Source organism: Gopherus flavomarginatus, chromosome 3 (assembly GCF_025201925.1).
Source record: "Gopherus flavomarginatus isolate rGopFla2 chromosome 3, rGopFla2.mat.asm, whole genome shotgun sequence".
Taxonomy (NCBI): Eukaryota; Metazoa; Chordata; order Testudines; family Testudinidae; genus Gopherus; species Gopherus flavomarginatus.
The window spans coordinates 181,292,511-181,307,848 of NC_066619.1; the positions used below are offsets into that span (position 1 = coordinate 181,292,511).

Consider the following 15,338-nt stretch of genomic DNA (forward strand, 5'->3'; position numbering starts at 1 on the left):
ATGTTACTACGAATTTATTACTTATACAAAGTATTCTCCAGCATCTTGACTAGTATACTCTGAAGTATACTAGTATACATCATTAAAAGTAAACTACATTTGTCCAACTAAATAAAGTATATTCTGTTATAGATTTTCCTTGGCTTTTTTAATGATGTTTGTTCATTTACTCTCATTCAGAAAATCTGATAATGCAAAATCAGTCTCCCAGTCACTGATATGAATCAGTGAGATTTTTACTAATTATGTTCTCTTACCCAAAGGCCAATTGTCTATATTATTATTCTAGCTAAGTATTTGGACAGCAAGTTTCAAAAAACTGTATCATAAAAAGCCCTAAGGGTATAATTCTCATTTACACTAATGCCTGTTTTCAACTCTTGGGCAGTGCAAGGGCCTTAAAGTAGAAACACATTCAATTGGAGGCCCCTTTACTCTGTGTAAATGAGAATCAGCTCCTAAATCTTTTTGGTAAGTAGTACTTGAGATATCTTTAATACTTTACATTAGAGTTCTTTCCAATAATTGGACAAGCTATTATTCCTGCTCACTCTCTGACAAATGAAAGACAACTTAGCTAGAAAGCCAGTGAAAATTACTGCCTACCCAAGAGGAAGAGCAAATAGTGGGCCAGATTTTGCTCTTAGTAAAACTAGTGTTAATTTGGCATTAGTCATTGGGCTACATTCACCCAGAGTTATCGTATTAAAAGTGACAAAGCTTTAAAACTGAATTATTTTTAACATGAAAATGTTTTTCACTTCAATTTGTTTTTATTATTTACAGTTAACCATATATTTACTTTTTGCAATTAACTCAGGCTGCGCAATTTCTTAGTTTCTAGTCAGTTACATTGTCTGGGTCTTATATACTAACAACCCTTTTTGTTGTTGTTAATGGTTCCTCAGCACTCTTTGGGAAACATCTGAATTCATAACCCAAACTTGTTAAGTGTAATAAAAAATGAATTACAAATTAACATCTGCAGAGCATTATTTTTTTAATCAAAAATGTGGTTTGTGTCTTAAACCAGTTGATTGTCTCTCTTTAATGTTTATATTTAAAAATACTCTTTCTTATACTCTTCCTCCACTGAATTCCTCTTTAGAGGAAATATTTAATACTTTCTCCAGTGTTAGGAGACAAATAGTAACAATATAGCCTTTGTCTTCTGTCCAACCATAAACATTACAGCAAATCTCAGTCTCATCTTTATTCTTCTGTTCTAATGAAGTGCTATTCTGGAAGAACATGATTCTAGGGTAAATTATACTCATATTACCCAGATAGGGACAGAAGATTTTAGCAATAATATATATTTATTTAACTGTTACCTCATCTTGTTATATTTTAGCAAATAAGTCTAGATGTGTGGAATTAATATGACTTTCAAGTGAACTGAGGGGGATAAGAGAATGTTACCCTATGGATTTATTTAACTGAACTGAACCTTGTTCAGCTAGGATTATGATGTATAGTCTCTCAAATGCAGCAGCATAAATAGTTTGCATCTATGCAGACAGCTGCCATGATTTGAATGCCTGTTATTTGGGGGATGAGAGGGTTTATTTCTAGCAAACATACTGTAGCGATTTCACCCATATGTAATCATTGGTTGTATGATCACAATAATAATAATAATTAATAATAATAAATAATTTATGGAGTTTGGGGAGCAGGAGGTTTTGAAGGGAAGAGAAGAAAAGAGAGAAGAAAAAGATTGAAGATGTGAAAAAATGTAGTAAAATACTGTATTATTGTAAGCTGGGATAGCACTTTAAAGCAGTAAATCCATGTTTTAGTTTCATAAGGCAAACTTTCAGGCTGCGATTTTCAAAGGAACCTCAGGGAGTTAGGCACCCAAATCCCTTTAAAATTCACTGGGAGCTGGAGACCTTACTTCCTTAGGTTCCTTTGAAAATCCAAGACTCAACAACTACTACACTATACTTGGGTAAACTTTTAAAAATATGGGCAACGATTTTACAATATATGTCTCTAAAGATAAGCTCCTATGTCCAAATGTAGCCAACTAAATAAGTAACCTCAATTTCAAAAGTATTGAGCAACCTGTAGCTCCCTGATAGTCAGTGTGTGACATTTTTGATAGCCAGACTACTTATGGATTTCGGCACTTATCTTTAGACACACATTTTTAAAAATCTTGGCCATAATAGTTTGTTTCTTCTCTTTAATGCAACCTAACTATATTTCACATCAGAAAATGACTTCTGTGTTTATACAGTGCCTTGCACAATGGGGTCATGGTCCATGACTGTGGCTCCTGGACTCTACTGTAATACACGTGACTAATAATGATAATTAATAATACAGAAGTAATTCCATGTTTCTAATCATTTTCCCTGTCCATCTCGGAATGCCCTCTATTTCTCCAATCTCTCTTTTTCAGAGGGGGTGAAAGAACCTAAGTCCATAGGGAGGTGTACTACTGATTTATCATTCTTTCAGTTCATTACCACTTGCAGAGTACTAAGTGAAAGTCAATATACCATCAGGAGGGCTCACTGGGACTAAAACCCCATCCAGGCATAGATTTAGGTTTCATTGGCTCTGGATTCACTGCATTACAGATTAACATTGTTTCCCTATGCCCTGTACACTGATGTTCCAATATGCAACCTTAACAGCTCCATGTGCTCTTCAAGGGGAGACCTTTCTCTCTCCCTTCACATACGCTTATCTCTGACTGATTGACAGCCTAACTATGTACAGGCAGCAGAATAAGTGGGGATCAAATTTGTAGCATCTTTAAAGAGGCTGCATTCTGCTTGAATCTGTACACAGAGGAATGCTGACATTCATTAGTTACAAAGAATGCCTTACCCAGTGAGAATCTATGGCTGTCATTATCTGGGTGACAGGTTATTCTGACATCCTCCTGATGGCTGCAGTCATGCTTTCCCCACTCTCTCTTTGAGCACTGAAGGATGGTTGATTCTTTTCCTGAGCAGCTGACATCATCCAACCAGATAGGCCTAGTACTCTCTTCTGAGTAGCTTTCTGCTGCACTTTTGCCATACCTGTGTAACAAATATGTATGCATAATTTATGAGCAATACTGCACTGGGTATATGATACTTCAGCACCAAAGAGGAAATAATTCTTTGTGAGTGGATAAAACCAACTGCTCTCAAGCACAAAGAAAATAGGCAAATTTAGCTCTGGCAAAAGAAAGTTCAGCTTCCATTAAAGTCAATGGGAGTCATGTATGCCTTTTCCAGGGTAAATCAGGGCTCAATGTCTTCTTAAAGAATGACTGTCACATTCAAACAAACTTGAAAAACATTACCTTTATGGCCCTCATTCATTAAAGCACTTAAGCATTGATTTTGGGACTTAAGCATGTTCTTAAAGTTAAGCATGTGCTCAAGTGCCTTGCTGAATTGAGGCCTCATTGACATTATATTCTGTGTTCCCTTTTCTGTCATTGTTTATTATCAAGCTCTCTCTTTTCTAATTCCCTTTACCTCCTGCCTGATTTATTTGGAGATGCCACAATCCTGGAAGTACTATAGCAGAATTACTTTCTATTGTATCATGAATAATGGATTCTGACTTCAGAGAGTGAATAAATGAAGCAAGAGAAAGGCAATGTACATAGTAAAAGAAATTCCATTTGCTCATAGTTATCTCTGTAACCAGACACAATAGGAAAGGTGATGCAGAGTACATATATGACATTGGAATGGGAGTTTGTAAAAGATGCATTTTAAAAAATAGTTTTTCCAGAGCATAGCTGTTAATTTTTTTGAGCTAGATACAGAAATACCTATACCATGGGTAAGCCTCAGTGACTTTAATGGGAGTTCCATGGGCAAAAGATTGGCAGAATCAGACTTTTGGTTTAGCATGTTGAAGCAGCTTCTCTTTCCAAAATGTGTGTATTTGGCCTCAGCCAGCAAGCAGGATGATAGAAAGGAACTCCGTGCATATCTAGGGACTTCTCCATTGCAGACTGAAGTGAGACGACAAAAGTTTCTGATCTTTCTGTTAAGAGGTCACAGATGTCTAAAAAAGACTGGAGGAAGTGGGGATGGAGTTCGATGGATTTCAGCTCAGCTCTTTGCACATGGCACATATTATTTCAAAAATTCAGAGGACCAATTCTCCTCTTCTAAGGTAAAAGTGATTCTCATTGAGATTGAGAATGGGAGTTTTTGGTATCCTGCAGAGAAGAATCAGGGTCCATGAGTGCAATGTGTCTCCATGAAACACATCTGCTGTAGGTCACTGTTTATAACTTCAGTAGTATGAAGTTAATGGCTGAGCTATGAAATTCTTTTAATCTCAAGGAGGAATTTTCCTCATAGCCCATCCTGAAAATAAGCATTAAGAATTCTCCCAAAAGGCCTGACCAAAGCCCAGTTAAGGCAATAAGAGTCTTTCCCTTGATTTCTTCCTCTACTCATTTGATAGCATAAACCAGGGGTAGGCAACCTATGGCATGCGTGTCAAAGGTGGCACGTGAACTGATTTTCAATGGTACTCACACTGCCCGGATCCTGGCCACCAGTCCAGGGGGCACTGCATTTTAATTTATTTTAAATGAAGCTTCTTAAACATTTTAAAAACCTTATTTACTTTACATATAACAATGGCTTAGTTATATATTATAGACATAGAAAGAGACCTTCTAAAATTGTTAAAATGTATTACTGGCACACAAAACTTTAAATCAGAGTGAATAAATGAAGACTCGGCACACCACTTCTGAAAGGCTGCCGACCCCTGGCATAAACAGATCAAACTGGCTCAGAGCAGCACCGTGTAATGTTCTTCCAAATCTGAGAACAACCAGCTTCATAAATCATTTAGGAAATTACTTTCTGGTTTTTGTTCAGTGTTCTGTTTCTTATTGCAGTGCGGTATACAAAGTTTTTCACAATACAAAACTGATGCTTGTGCGAATATTAGGTAAAAAAGGCAACACAGCACATTTCATAGTTTGCAGAGTACAGACAGTATTTTGCAAAGTTTTATCACCACTGCTAAACCAAGAGTTTAGTTGTCTCGTATAAAAGGATCTTACTTAAATCCCAGCTGCCGACAGACCACCTGTGTATTCAGCTCAGTCCACCCGTCATCACAGACTGTGCCCCACTGCCTGCTGTAATGTACCTCCAGACGTCCTTCATGACTGCCTTTCCCACCTGCTAGTCTTATTGCACCATCTGTGGCATTAGCAAGTAAGAAAAAGCAAGAATCAGTTCTCCTTAAGATGCAATTATCTTGTCATTCCCCAGGAAAAGTAAAAACAAAATGTATGGTATTGGGTCAGACCAAGGGGGTACCATGTCTGGCAATAATGTTTGAACAGAGGTGAAAAAAAAAATCATGTACCTGTCAGCTGTGCAGTGCTTTATATGTAGCAATTGTTCAAGTGCAATGGAAAAAAATGTTAAATCATTGATTCTCCCAAATTTTACTCACATAACTAGTTTGCAGGATCGGGCTTTAACTGTGCAATGTCAACATATACAGTTTATCTGTGGCTTTCCACATTCCTTTGTATATTCTCTTTATTTCCAAATTAAGAGCCATATGCCATGGCTGCCATTAAAAAGTCAACATTCACTTACTTCCACTACACAGTGGGAGCTGAGATACCACTTACAGAAAAATACTACAGTATTTCATATGCCATGGGAGAATGACTGTTGATAAATGCTGACCTTTTGATGGTGACCAAATGGCAGCCCTCCCTCCACATTGAAATATCTATTGTTGGTGGTGAGAGAAGTGTTACAAAATGAGAGTAGCATATGGCTGTAAATTTATATGAGCGAAATTATGCTCTCGATTTGCATATATGGATGACCCACAGTACATGGATCTTGCCCCTTCTGCATAGAAGGGAGATTGGTTATTCAACTGGTTACTGAGATGTAAAGGCATCTTGCTGAACAGCAAGACCTTCTGTAGTTACAAGTTTCACACATGCTTACAGATGGTCCTGCAGGACAGAGCTGGCAGATTTTACTACTGCCTGTTGCTTGGCTTCAGTGCAATCAACAATTCTAAACCATATCACTTTTCCAAATCTCTCAATCCTGTAATTAATCATCAATATGCTAATTGCTCAGCAGACTACCTGTAAGAGGTGTGCAGGAAACTCCTGCATCTTCTTTGTGGCCACAGTTGTGTTCTCGCCAGGAGCTCTTTGGACACTGTTCTATGGACAGCTCGTTCCCTGTACAACGTACTTCGTCCAGCAGCACGGGGCCTGAGCCTTCTCCAAAGTAAGCGTGGCTCCATGCCTTGGCTACTCCCCTGTCCAAACATAAGGAAAGACTCAAGAATCACACGCCATCAGAAAGAGTCTTTAACTTGGTGGTAGTGGCTGAAATGTTGGATACCCTCTGATCAACGTAATTAACAGCAGCAAATTTTCAAGTTGCAAGTTAGGATTCACAAAAATAGTTATCTGGCTAGTCCCTGGCATTACTTTTTTTAATGTCACAATTAATCACAATTAATTTTTTAATCGCTTGACAGCCCTATTACACACACATAATAACAACAATAATGCTACATACTTCTATAGTTACTTTCACTTTATCTCAAAGCACATTGATTAAACCTAACTCCTCACCCTCCTTAAAAACAAACATGACATGAAGTAGGTAAGCTTAATTATCCACATATTACAGATGGGGAAACTGTGGCACAGAAGGTCTTGACAAGTTTATACAGCAAATCAGTGACAGAACTGAGAATGCAATTTTCCTACCTCTAGTCCTGTACTACTTTCACTACCAGAATATATCTCCTTTTTCTACATAATGCTTCTTCAATACAAAAAACCTACAGGAATTCAAAATGTGCTCTTATATTAAGCATCATAAAAGACATTCTGTATTTTAACACTCAGTGATCTCAGGACTTTTCCATCTCTACTTGCCAGTATCCTATTCATCTATATATGAATATTAATTATCTTAATAGTTTGGTTTCTCTCTATACAGTGGTACCGCTGTCTACACTTCCTTTCTAATTTTAATGAGCAGTGATTTTCTGATATTCTATTATTAGGGGAGTGGGTGGATCTGTGGACAGTTCAGAGAAACTGCTGGCTTTGGGGTTTATGTACCTAAAGGATTACTTTTAAATTAAAATAAATAGTTGCATAACAATGTTTATTATTTATTTATTTGTACATGGGAAGTGTGCTACTTAACTAATTTGCTTTGAGGGAGTAAGCCATTGTCAGTCATATATTCTTAACTAACAACAACCACCTTTTTGGAAGCAGGGAAGGTTGTGTGTGTTCTTAACTTGGGCAGTACTTGAAGATTTTGATCTTAGATTTAATTATTACAACCCCTAAATATCTTTAAAACAAATATTCAGGTGCTTTACTGTGACATTGAGGTAAGGGAGATGGGTGTGGGTGGGTGTTTGTATGCATGCACATGCGTTCAAATCCATTTAATGCTTTGTTCATCCACCCTGTCATATGTATCACTGAGTGCACTGCAAGCAAAGACAATGGGCATATCTAGACTAGGAAAAATGGTCATGCTTTAAAATGTGTTGGTAACTAATTGCCACCATTTTAAACATAACTTTGCACCTTATCTAGAGAGAGCAGATAATGTTTCAAAACATGAAAACACTTGTTTATGGTCAGCTTGTTAGCTGAGGGGCCACGGCTTCTGGGAGCTGCTCTTTTTGTCCTCTCCCCTGGGTGAAAACGTCCAGCTTCCCCTGTAGGCACAGAGGGCAGTAGGGTGTGGGGGGGTCAGGGTCTTAACATTCAATGGAGTTGCACCAGGGAATAATTTGACTGACTAGGATAAGGTAGGGGGTAACAGCTTCACAAGTGCCTAGGTGACTTAAGATTTTAAAGTTGCATTTTCAAAAGTGAAAGTCATTGGGATTTAGGCTCCTAAGTAACTTTTAAAACTGGGACTTAAATTTCTAGGTCACTTAGACCCAGATTTTTAAAGGTATGTGGTCCTAACTGATTTAGGAGTTTACATTTCATTTTCAAAAATGATTTAGGCACTTATAAGCCTAAATTCCTTTGACTGTCAATGGGATTTTGGCTCCTAAGTCTCTTTCGAAAATGAGAATTAATCTAAATCAGTTAGATATTTCAACACTGACCTCAGCAATACCAACATACTTTTAAAAATCTGGCCCTTAGACACTTTGGCATATATTACCCACATCCATCACAGTAGTTTTAAATGAAAATTTTATTGCACTCTAATGTTATCTAGTGTTTAAAATGTAGCTTTTTAGTACCAGAGCTACAGTAGAAAGAAATAAAACGTCTGCAACAAAATGTTACATGATACTTTGTGTACTTCCAAGAGTATATACATAAGGAGTAGGGTTCAAAAAAAAAACAAAAATTGCATGTTGTGATCACTTTGGCATCATACTAAGTAAGTTTCTACAGCTATTATAGTTTGTTTTATTTTAACATTGCAATCACATCATTTTTGGCATCTTACAAGCCTAAGAACTTGTCTATGTGCAAAAGTTGTACTACTTGAACTATACTGGTAGAGTTAAAGTGACACAACCCAGCAGTATGGATACTGTTATAAAAGTGTTTATACCATTATAGTTATTCTCATATGGGAAGGGAAATAAACTAAACTGGATAAGGCATCCTTATGCAATTATCACTGTATCCACATCTGGGGTTGTGCGGATATAACTATTCTGATAAAAAAAATCACACACTGAAATACAGTAGTTATGCTGATACAAAAACAGTGTGTGGGCCAGGCCTTCAATACCCAGAACTCAGATAGCCTGATCTCTATATAGAGTAAGGATAATTAATCCCATTCACCTGCATGCATAAGGATGTCTTAGAGGAAGAATGGATGGGGGGGGGGATCTAACAAATCCACTTTATTTTAATAATCTGATACTAATTACTTTGCTAAAAATGTTCTTGTATCCAAGTATTACGACACAGCATATAATTTGTAAAATAAAAATAAAAACTACATTTATTTGTATCCCAATCTTGCAGTCCATACTACAGCAAAACTTTTATCCATACTAAATTATTATACAGCTTTATGCCTCTTCTTCCCAACCACATCCTCTGAGGTGTGCTCAGAACTTTTGAAAATTGGGATACTTATTTAGGCGCCCACTCTTTAAAATCTAGGCCTTCCCCACCTGCTTTCTTGGAAGTGCTGCAACAGCTTGGATTTGTGCTTTTTTTTTTCATCATCCCTTGTTTCAACATTTTTCCACCTTCATTTCTTTTTCCCCTCCCTCGGTGTTGAGGGATCTCCCTTATCTTTCCCCATTCTGTTGATAACCTTTTAATATCCCATCCTAAAGCCCATGCATCATAATGATCCTCCCTCTGACTGAAAGCTGGATGGAATTCCTTCTAAATACTACTGTTGTTAATTTGAATGGAGAAGTGAGTATTGGGCCTCCCTAGAAAAGCATCACAGGGCAGCCACTTTAGGAACCATTGAGATCTGGTCCTCCAGCAACTAGAAGGGCTAGGGATGAGCAACAGCCAATCAAGACCCAACAGGCCATAATAAAAGGAGCTATTTGCTGCAATTGGTGGAGTGAGTGTTCTTTAGTCTATAGCCAAAGAAACCAGGCTGGGGTAAGGCCCTTTGCTGCCGCAACTGGTGGCAGGAATTCAGTAGCAACAATGCTGATTCAATTCTAGAGAAGGGATTAAGCCCCAGAAGGGTAAGAAACTATTTCATTTATAATTGGCTTGGAAGGGCAAGGAACTTCTTCCAATTGAGCTGTTGTACCCTTGTTGGGGTTTGGATAGTGTGACCCAGCTAGGGGGCTCAGCTACAGAAGATCTGCTGAGGTAGGCTGACAGCATGCATAGCAACTATAACCCACAAAAGTGTGAGTCCCATTTTGTGAGAGATGCTTTACTTAGACATTATTGTCCTTCTACTCTGACCTTGCACACTTCAGCACATGCATTAGGAACTCTGATCTCTAACAACAGATATCTTGCTCTAATATCTTGCCCTGGGAAGTGGTACTCAAACCAAGTTTGGAAAATACTAATTTAACATGTACCTAACACGTTTCATTTTCCCAGACCTTTGCAAATAGTAATAACCTATCTCAGAGGGGTGAGGTCAGGATTAAAGTAATGTCCCCTTGTCACAGAAGGGGCAGAGAGCTCAACGGCCTACCCAAAGTCACAGAAAGAGTCAGTGTCATAGTCCAGGTTAAAGAACTCAGGAATTTCTGGCTCCTAAGCAACAACTCAGAGCTCTTGACCACACTTCCCTAAGCTACTACTTCTCTCTTTTATGCCTCTCTTGGGAAATGCACTCATTTGAACCTGTGCTGTGTGTTATCACAGAAGATGCTACTGGTATGTAGCACAATTGCCATCTCTCATGACTTTTCAGCAAATCTCATGGTATCTTGTATTTTTTCTTAAAGCTCCAGCTCACGGAATCATGTAAATAATGAGAATCTCTGCTTTTTTCTTTTTGAAGGAATTCTTTAGCCCTCTAGGCTGTGGGAAAACTTGAAAACATTAAGCCTTTAGGCTTCAAAATAGGAAGGCAAATGAAGACAATCACATCTATTATTCTTAAAAATCTCATGATTGTAGGATGTGACTCATGACTTTTCAATGCTTGTATTAGGTAGAGAAGTAGCCAGGTCAACCAGACCTGTTCTGTTTGTTATCCTTCATAAAGTGCTGTTTTACTAAGTGATACAAATTTGGGTTAGGTACTATATACTATGAATCAGTAGTATGTTATATTGCAGGGATCAGCAACCTTTGGCACATGGCTTGCCAGGGCAAGCACCCTGGTGGGTCGGGCCAGTTTGTTTACCTGCCATGTCCGCAGATTCGGCTGATCGCGGCTCCCACTGGCCGCGGTTCGCTGACCCAGGCCAACAAGGGTGGCGGGAAGCAGCACAGGCTGAGGGATGTTCTGGCCACCACTTCCCGCCGCCCCCGTTAGCCTGGAGCAGCAAACCGCAGCCAGTGGGAGCCATGATCGGCCAAACCCGCGGACACAGCAGGTAAACAAACAGGCCCGGCCCACCAAAGGTTGCCGACCCCTGTTATACTGTGTGCTGTAAAGTGCAAAAATACACTGACCAATTTTTCCAGACGAGGTGGCTAATCCATATTTAAACCATTAAATAACAGTTGCCCAATTTTCAAAGATGCTGAGTGCCTTTACTTCCCGATTTTGAGGGGCTTTGTGGGTGCTCAGCACTTCTTCTTGATATCAGGCTACATTTATATACATGGCTAAATATGGACTTAGGAACCTACTTTGGCATTCGTTTTTGAAAATCTTGGCCTCTATATATTACTTTTTAAAGAAATGTATTACTTGTGCTCCCTGCATATTGGCAGACAATCCTTACTGCTGGTGTGAAAGCACTATTTTGTACAACAGTAAGACTGGCCTACTGGTAGACTTTTAGAGGGCATTATTTTAACACAACCAAAAGCTCACTACCACATAAGCACATCTTCTTCCAGAGTCCAAATACAATGCTTTACTAATAGTAAAGCTGTCATGGGTTCTCCTTGGAAACTCAGATATTTGTAAACATCAATCTCTGAGCTAACTATAACCCCTATGCCACTACTTAGTGTATATCCAGTAAGGTGTGAATCTTTGGTACGACTCTTATTAGTATTAGAGAGCATCTTCCAGAGACAGTACTTCCAAGAATAATGGTAGCATGGCAGGGTGGGGACAGTGGTGTGATACATTACAGAATCATGTATTAAGATTGTATGCATGGGAACCAGTCAGTTTAGAAAATTACATATATTTAATAAGGTAAGAAACTCTGCAATTCCATTATCAAGAATCAAAACAATAGTTTCCTTGCTTTGAAAATACGTTCAACCAGAAGACTTCACAAAATGACAGGGTAAGAAAATTAGATTTGTGCTTAATTCCCCTCCTGCCACCTTTGCAATTTTAACATGATATAAAATCTCATCTCTTGCCTTTCCCAGAAGCCTTGTTAACATCTTGCTTTCATCTCCCAGGCAACTTCACCAATATTAAAAGGTCTTCAACCTTTCTTCTAAAAAATTAAATTAAGAGTTAAATTGTAGATAATATTTCCGTTTTAATGAACTGTCCTTGCCTTGCAATTATAAAAGGAAGGCAAGTTATAGAGGCCAGAAGGAGAGCGGCCCCAGACTCTCACAGGTCCTAACTGCTGGGATGGGATAACTGTGATAAATTATCTGACTGCAGTTTATGGAGTAACATTTGCATAGCATGCTAACCACACGTAATAAAAAAGCCTCTTCCAGTATCTCCTGATTCTTGTAGGTCTCATTACACAGCAGACGCAGACTACGGTATGCAAAAGAGAGAAATTTACCATCTGCTAAGAGGCCTGCAGAAATCAGGGAGATAATGTTTCAACTCCTGACCGTGAAAACAAAGTATATTATACTCTGTTGAGACTCTAGATTTCCAATGCATCAGAGACCTCAAATCCCACTGAAATAACAAATTGGTTATCAAAAAGTATATGGGGAAACCAAATAATGAAATAAATGAGCAGTAGTTTCTGCTTATCACCAGAAGATTAATTCTCTGAGGTTTTATATTCTAGTAATGCTAAAGCAAAGCTGAAAGAGCATGGGACACTATTGCCGAGAGGGTTTATTTTACACTTTGTAGCACATTTCCATTTGGATTATCTGTAGGCAAATGTGGATGTTTGCCCTGTTTTGTAACTGCTGTACCTTCCTCTGTTGGTAAAATTTCAGTCCAGGGATAAAGAGCACACCTGTCAAGACATCTTGCTTCTTTGGGTACATCTACGCTATATCTGGGAGCATGCTTCCCAGCTTGGGTAAACAGTCCACATGCTAGCGCTTCTCAAAATAGCAATGCAGCTCAGGCTAGTTGCCTGAATACATACTCAGTGATCCAGGCAGGTTTGGTCTCAGGCAGCTAGTCTAAGCCGCTGCCCATACTCTCCTTGGCTTACCCTGCTATTTTTAGTGCACTGGCTTGATCAGAGCTAGCATGAGTCTGTCTCCCCAAGCTGGCGGAACACTCCCCTAGATGTAGCCTTTGAGCTCATGTAAAACTGTAGACTTTTTCTTTTTTTCAAAAAGTCTAAGCACCATCCAAACACACATGCTCCTATTAATCCACTTTTACTCAGAAAACAAAAGGAAATCAGGTTCATCTCAGAAATAAAATCTATAGAAATTAACCAAAAGTAAACACATGTTCTAATGTAATCCTGCCAGGCACAATAGTGATACTGCAAGTAGCCCTTCCCATTGACACTATATTAAATGCAATTCACTAGCTTTTGATAATAGCCCAGTAACATTTGAGCAACAATAGAAAAGCTCATGAGGAAATGAATAATTCTGTATTCAGAGCACAATTTGAATGGTATGCTGTAAGTAAGGCTTGGGGCCACAAACTGAATGAGCAGGATACAAAGAAATATTGAATAGCTACCCATTCAGTGAGTACCATCCATTCTGTCCACTGAATCAGATAGGGATCCTGTGGGAAAAAATAGTGTGATGGAGTAATTAAAGTCTGTATCCTAATCCACGTGCACAATTGGGTTACATCAAGGTTACACAGGCAACCTAAATTCTGATATTTTCTAACTTTTGAGTGCTTCACTTTGCCACCTTAATGTTCTTTAATGTAGCTTTAGTATGTAATTTCCTAGGTTTAAAAAAAAATTCAGGCTTTTTTAAAATGTGGACCTTATTGATCCTCATAGGAGTGATTAGCAGGATTAGACCTCTTAGAACCACCACCCACCCATCTGATAGCTTTAGTAGGTTGTCATTCTCTGTGTGGGCCAGCCACTAGAGGGAGATGAGACACATATTTTACTTACAGATTTCACAGCTATTTGCTGACAAGAGACTTAGAAATCCTTGGTTCTATTCCAGGTTTCTGAAGCCACTGTATTCTAGTGACCATTGACCTATGCCTCTGACCACTGCAGTCTGTGTTCCAGTTCTACTCTCCCTCCAGCACAGCTCTCCTCAGCTCCTCATTCTAGCCTGTCTCATCACCATTCCCCCATAGTTCCACATTCCAGTCTTTCCCCACCCTTCTGTTTTGTCCCAGTCCTCCACCACCATCCCTCCAGCTTCTTATCTCAATCCCTCCACCCTATTTTCCCCCAGGTTGAGCTCCTCATCCCTTTGCATTCTAATCAGGTAGCTTTCTCACTCTCTCCCTCACTGGTTGGGGATCAGCAGGGAGAAGACAGTCTCACTGCTCTCAGTTCATGTGCCCAGTGCCACAGTCATCCCTGACTGCCAGAAAGAACAACTGTAGAAAAAGTACTCCTCACCCTCTACATCCATGGGATGGATCATTCTCAATGCAGACAGCATCTTCAGAGATTTTAGCTGCCAAATGTTAACGAGTCTCTAGCGAACATGCGCAAACTGACACATTCCAAAGGTCCATAACTAGGCCAAATTTGGGCAGATTTTCACAGGGATAGCAAAAGGCAGGGCAGCACCCATGCCAAAATTAAAGTTTCTGCTCCAAAGTAAAGAGGTGCTAGGCCTTTAATTAAATGGTTGTACAATTTTTTTTAACATGAGTGAAACATTTTTTTTCTTAACCTCATGACTGGAAATGACTGAACAGTTTTTGATCAAATTTTCTGAAAAAAATCTTCACCCCAAAACAGCCCTCCATCATGGAAAACTTCAGCTCAAACTGCTAAAGTTTGATTAAGTTATAAGCAACTGAAAACAGGGTATTATGATGGAAAGTGTCAGGTCTCTAACTGCAGGCATGGATAAATGTGCCATCTATAATTTTGGTGGCTTCACAGTATAAGTGCAATTTTTAAATGTTCTTCTTTTGAAAGCATTGTGTATTGTTTCTTAGCTTTCCTTCTTTGTTAGGAGTAAAATGTATTTAGAAGAACTAACCCAAGGCCCAGCTGCCTACAGACAACTTCAGCATCTGCATCATCCCACTGGTCATCACAGACAGTCCCCCATTGGCCAGTGTGGTAGACTTCCACTCTTCCTTCATGAGCATTGCTCCCGCCAGCCAGACGGATTGGAATAAAGGCTACAGTTAAACAAAAAACAGAGGAAAAAGTCATTTATTTCCCAAAATGATACTCAAAGCTATACACAAATGGAGAGCACTCAGCTTTCCTTGGCTTTGGTCAAGTATTATGCAATTTCTTAACTAGATGAAAGTCTTGAAACTGAACTGGTTAGAGAAGGCTAAGTGCTTGCAGAATTTTTAGGCCTATAGGGACAAATGCTGCTCTCAGTGAAGAGGGCGGGGAGGGGGAACGGCACTAATGTATGTGAAGGCAGCATT

The 15,338-nt window shown here is 39.0% G+C and overlaps 1 protein-coding gene across 3 annotated transcripts in view; it reads right to left on the bottom strand.

The window, feature by feature from the left end:
• Positions 1-15,338, bottom strand: part of PRSS12 (serine protease 12) — a 64,677-nt gene that overhangs the window by 32,811 nt on the left and 16,528 nt on the right. For 2 of the 3 annotated variants that reach the window (XM_050946346.1, XM_050946345.1), the window contains exons 4-7: positions 14,933-15,077; positions 6,113-6,291; positions 5,051-5,192; positions 2,845-3,041 (exon numbers count right to left, since the gene is read on the bottom strand). In XM_050946346.1, coding sequence (XP_050802303.1) covers positions 2,845-3,041; positions 5,051-5,192; positions 6,113-6,291; positions 14,933-15,077 — 663 coding nt within the window. The remainder of the gene's footprint in view (positions 1-2,844; positions 3,042-5,050; positions 5,193-6,112; positions 6,292-14,932; positions 15,078-15,338) is intronic. The other variant, XM_050946347.1, reaches the window with a different exon arrangement.